The 5,639-nt window shown below is 49.0% G+C and overlaps 1 protein-coding gene across 1 annotated transcript in view; it reads left to right on the forward strand.

Moving 5' to 3' along the window:
* The window catches only part of DENND3 (DENN/MADD domain containing 3), an 86,244-nt gene that overhangs the window by 3,159 nt on the left and 77,446 nt on the right, over positions 1 to 5,639 (forward strand). The window contains exon 2 of the mRNA XM_006830727.1: positions 4,339 to 4,615. Coding sequence (XP_006830790.1) covers positions 4,339 to 4,615 — 277 coding nt within the window. The remainder of the gene's footprint in view (positions 1 to 4,338; positions 4,616 to 5,639) is intronic.

Genomic DNA, 5,639 nt, shown 5'->3' on the forward strand with positions numbered 1-5,639 from the left:
CCACAGCACCACACCAGGACTCCATAGTATATATAACTGACAAAATCTGTGTGAATTGACAGTTGATGTGATTGGTAAGGCCAACATTAAGGTCAATAGTAGACGATTGGGGAGTCAAAGGTATATGTGCATTTTCGCTGCTAACTCCCACACTGTTCAAGGACAAGTTACCGAAATCCTAACCTTGGCACCAGTGACCGTGACCTTGTTTGGAAATGGGGCCTTTCAAGATGTGGTCAGCTGAAGGTAATATGAAGTCCTATTGTTTAGGGTGGGTCCTTGTTAAAGAGGAGAAGGTTCACAGGGACCACCAGAGGCTGGAAGAGACTGGGAAAGATTTTCTCCTAAAGAGTAGAGTAGACACGGCCCTGCTGATACCTGAGCCTGGGCCTCTTCCTTCCACGCATCTGTGACACAATACCTATCTGTCATTCAAAGCCACCCACTTTGTGGTACTTTGAACGGCCCTATGATGTGAGTGCTTGGCCCCATGTGAGCTACTGTGGTTCCTGACATTTCCTTCCACTCCTTGGTTGTCAGGGGCAACATTCCATTCTGCTGTGCACAGGGTCGTGGGTGGGTGGGGTCTGAGCCAACTCAGTGGCCACTAACAGAAAGGACTAAGGGCTCAGCCATGGGTAGCCCAGCCTGAAAGAGGGGCAGTGAGAAGATGCGGTAGCAGAGGCCCTGAGAGGAAGCCCCTGGAAGTTTCAGGAAAAGGGGCGGAGCCAGAGGTGAGTTTCCTAGTGTAGTGTTGTAGTTCTCAGTGTCTGGGTGTCTCAATGATCTAACACTGCTGCTATAACAAATACCACAAGGGGTGGCTTTCGTAAACAGAAATAGATTTTCTCGTTGTTAGGAGGCTACAAGTAGGAATTCAGGGTGCCAGGTGTAGGAGGAGATTTTCTCTCTGTTCCCTCTGTGTCTCTTTAGCTTCTGCTTCCTGGCTTCTTAGGGATTTCATTGTGTCTTGCATCTTTCTTTCCCCAGCTCTACTTTTCCTTCATACTTAATCTCGTTTATATCTCAAAATACATTGACTCAGAATGTTCTCTACACCAATCCTGTCTCATAAATGTAACAAAGACGGTTGATTACCAAGTGGGGCTATAACCACATAGAGGTTAGGATGGGTAACCCGTATTTTGCAGGGGACATGACTCATAGCCACCCTGTATAGTGTTTCCAAGGCTACAAATCTTTGCAGGAGTAGAAAGCCTCATTTCTCCCACGTAGCATCTGGTGGGCTTGAACCACTGACCTTGTGTTTGCAGTCCAGTGCTTATCCTACAGCACCCCAAACAAAACAAACAAATCCGTTTCATCTAGATCACTGTGTGAATAATTCTTTCTGTAAGGAAGGAGGGCATAGGTAGGCATAGATTTTCACAGGAAAGTTGTAGAAGTTTCATATCATGAGGAACTAGATCCCTTGCATGTTATGGTGCTAGGAAAAGTCTTTCCCATACTTGTTTTCTACCGGTCTGAACGTTTCTCCCCCTCACCCCCAAATATAAGGACATTTTTGACTGAATTCAGAGTTCAAACCCCAAACCCAAACCCATTAGTGTTGAGGTGACTCTGACTCATAACGACCCCATGTGAAAGCAGCCGCACAGGGTTTCCTGGGTGTGACCTTTGGAGGGGTACACTACCAGACCTTTCTTCTGTGGGGTTTTTAAGCATTGCGCTGCCACGACTCCTTGGACTTGAAAGTGAATGTGATAAAGTAAGCATGTCCAATCCAGAGTCTGTTGTGTAAAGTATTTTCAGTGTTGGGGCCCTGCTGATGCTTCCACTGAGGTTTGGAGAAATGTGGACGGTTGATTATTCTTTTCTGCTGGTCAGGTCAAATTTCTCAGTGTTGACAACCATGTCCTTGCTGGTACCCTCAAAGACACTTAATTGCCTCGGCCCCTACCTCCAACTACCTATCTTCCTGTATTTTTTATAGTAGTAAGATAGACATTTCATAAAATTGACCATTTCACTCATATCTGAGTGACGTTAAGTACCCTCTCAGCTCTCTCTAGTCACTCCCATCTGCTTCCAGACGGTTCCCACCCCAAACAGAAACCCTAAAGGCTTATTAAAGGCTCATTCCCCACAGGTGATATAGACAGTGAAGCATGAGATTGCTAATTGAAAAGGTCAGCAGCTCAAGCCCACCTGAGGCTTTTCAGAATGCAGGGCTGTTGGTCCACTGCCTGAGGGTCACATACGTAACATGGGGTGGCACCCTTCTGCTGAGCACCCCTGGGTTACAGTGAGCCAGGATTCACCCGGCAGCACCAGGGCTCCAGCCCAGATACCCCGAGTCTACTTGCTGTCCCTCTGAATGTGCCTGTTTTGTAGGAAACCTGTCCCCTGAGAGCCAGCCAGTCCTGCTCTGGGGGTTCCTGTTTTTAGCCCACTTGGCACCCAGACTCCCTCCTTCTTGCTCAGACTGTGTCCCCGACGCCTTCCTGGAGAGCTCACTGGCCCGGCAGCCGCCCTTGTCTAATCCTGGCTGTAGAAGAGCTCCGACAGGCTCCGGATTGGGCTTGGTGAAGGGAGAGACGAGGGAGCCCAGTTTCTGTGTGTTATCTCTGGAGAATGAAAAAAGATAGCAGTGAAAACAATGCAAAGTTAAAGTGCCGGAGAATCCAGACGAAGTGGGCCTCTTGTATTTCTAATTATTTTGTGTGTGTGGGCATTTTTTTTAGAGTATAGCACGCATTCAGTCAAGTGTATGAATCTGAACTACGGAGTTCAAATTTACAGAGGGACACACTCATGTAACCATTGCCCACTGCAACTTCAAAACATTTTTGGAAAAATGCCACTATCTTCATTTCATAAACGGTTTGAAGCCCTCTGATATACCCTCTCTAAATGACCTCCTTTAACTGACTCCAAAGGAGCCCCCTGGTCAACCACAGACGGTGTTGTCTTCCCAACTCATTGGTGGTGGTTATGTGCCATGGAGTTGGTTCCGACTCATTGTGACCCTGTACAGGGTTTCCGAGGCTATAAATCTTTACAAGAGCAGAAAGCCTCATCTTTCTCCCGCGGAACAGCTGGTAGTTTCGAACTGCTGGCCCTGAGGTTAGTAGCCTGACTCATAACCACTACAGTACCAGAGCTCCACAACTCAGTGGTGACCAGGAATGGAGGGGGTGATGGACCAGCAGGAGGCCCGAGGTGGTAAACATGGACTACTAACCCAAAGGCTGGTGGTTAGAACCCACCTAGAGGTACCTCGAAAGTAAGACCTGGTCATGTGGCCTTGAAAAGCCCCTGCACGCATGGGGTCTGCCCGTGAGTTGGAATTAACGAGATGGCACTGGTTTTCCTTTTCCTCCCCCTGTGCCCCCAGATTTTATTGGTATTTTTATTGTAGTATTGATGAAAGTGGACCAGCTGGCTTGTTGGAATGATGTTGGTTGGCATCTGTGTGGTGTAACTAAGGTGCCACTCTGCAGAGCTCTGCCCTCCACCCACCGTGAGAAGGAGCCACCGGAGTGCTCTGGGGGCGGGGAGGGGAGAGGTGGGCTGGGCCCTTTGGAAAGGAAGCTCCAGGGGATGAAGTGATTGCCACCCGTGGTTGGAGGCAGAGCGGTGTTCGAACTCGGCTCTGACGCTGTGCTCTGAACTGCGGTACTTTGTGCTGAAGGGAAGTGAGTTGTTGCTACCTGGATTTTGTAGCTGCAGAGACAGGCTCTGAGAGGGTGTGCCACTGTCTGGGTTGTTCCCCAGACAACCCTCTGAGGTGTTAGGGCTGCTGGAACAAGACCCAGTGGTGGCAGGCTCTGGAGAGCAGACCCGGGCCCCCTCCCAGTTCTGGAGGCTGCAGGTCTGAGACCAGGGTGTAGGCTGTGTTAGTTCCTCCAGGTTACAGGGATGCTGCTGTCCTAGTGCCCGCAGTTCCGGCATTCCCAGTCAGCAGGGTACCCTCCGTGCCCAGCACGTCACAGATGTGGGGAAACCCCTGAGAAATTGTTCACCCCCCATTAACAAGGAGGCACTAGAGCTGCAAAGCCCTAACTCCATGTTTGTGAGTTAACCCGTGCCTGGCTGCAGCTGCCAAGTCACATGACATCCTACCGCTGTTGCTCTGCCCCTGACACCATTCAGATAGGATGAGGGCATGCCCTCTCCTTGTTCACTGATGCCATCCGTAAAGACCCTGTTTGCCAACAAGGGCACACTCATGGCACCAGGGTACAACTGTGGCATATTTCAGGGGGGCACAGTTCACCCCATAATATAGTCCTGTGGTCTTGAGTTTTGTGGGATGAACAGAGCCGCTGGTGTCTGTGGGTGTTGCCTCACTAACTCCCTTGTCTGCCTTTTTAGGTTGCTCAGAAGAAAGGAATGGAGAACCCTTCTCTTGGCCCTGAGGTTCTGTCGGTTTTTGTGCCTCCCTTTATCAACAAGGGAGAGAGTTACATGCCCAGTTCAAACTATGACACCCTGGGTAAAACCAGACGGCGTTCCTTCCGAAAGAAGAGAGACAGATCCAAACCTGAGCACTGGACAGGCTCCCCCGGGGACCTGAACATGCCAGAGCCTGAGGACATCAGTGTCCCTAACGACGTGGACCTGCTTGCTCTGCCCCAGCTCTGCTTCCCAGGTACTGTTGCAGGGCGGAGCATCAAGGTGGTGGCCTGGAGAACAGCTTGTGTCTAGAGACACACACAGGAAGGAAGTGAGAGTGGAGGCCAGCCCGGGACCCTTTATGGCTGCTTTGTGGCGGATCAGGGGATTTATTTAATTTAATCGTGTGATTTCAAAGCTAAAAGGGAATTTTTTTTTTTTTTAAATTGTAGTTTGCATGGAAGTTCAGAGAGCAGATTCAATAGTTTATATACATCTTGCTTCATGACATTGGTTACAGTCTGCTCTGTGTAATGGTGTTCCTTCCACATTCTCCCTGGATTCTTTCCTGCCTTCTGAGCTTGGTTTTGGGGTAAATACTGCCCTTGTGGGGTAAAAGGAAGCATGAATCAGTTCGTGAAGTCCTCGTTTTAAGGGAAACTAAGACCTAGGGAAGTGGCTGCACAGCCCCCCAGGTAGCATGGATGTGGGTGGACAAGGGGGCTTCAGAAAGTTGGTGGAAAAGTAGAATGGAGAGATTATGGCCTTTTTCTACAAATCTCCAAGGCTTTCAGCTTTGGGTGAAAATAAAGCCTTGAAGAAGCTCACTGCTCCTGTTAGCTCACCGAGTTGGTGGCCTCATGACAACTCCAAGCACATTGGAGTGAAATGCCGCCAGCAGCCTGGCTCCGTGCAGTTCCTGTGGTGGGTCGTAGATTGGACCATAGAGTAGTTGTTTTTTTAAGTTTTTATTGTGAATTGAGTGATAGTTGACATGGGAGAACATCGATTTTACACCCATCATTTCATTGCAATGATTACAATCCCTGTGCATCATCAGTAAGCAGTATTTGCTTCTAATCCTTACGTTTTTTTTTTTATGTACACCAAAACAGGAATATATAATAATTTAAACAACCAAAGGACACATTCTGCAAGTCTGCCACCTGGCCACCAGCACCTAACCCCTCTCTTTCCACGACTCTAGAGTCCTCACTCCACGTCCTATCTCTGCCTCCATCACTCCACGTCCTATCTCTGCCTCCATCACTCCACGTCCT

This window comes from Chrysochloris asiatica, unplaced genomic scaffold (genome assembly GCF_000296735.1).
Source record: "Chrysochloris asiatica unplaced genomic scaffold, ChrAsi1.0 scaffold00001, whole genome shotgun sequence".
Lineage (NCBI taxonomy): Eukaryota > Metazoa > Chordata > Mammalia > Afrosoricida > Chrysochloridae > Chrysochloris > Chrysochloris asiatica.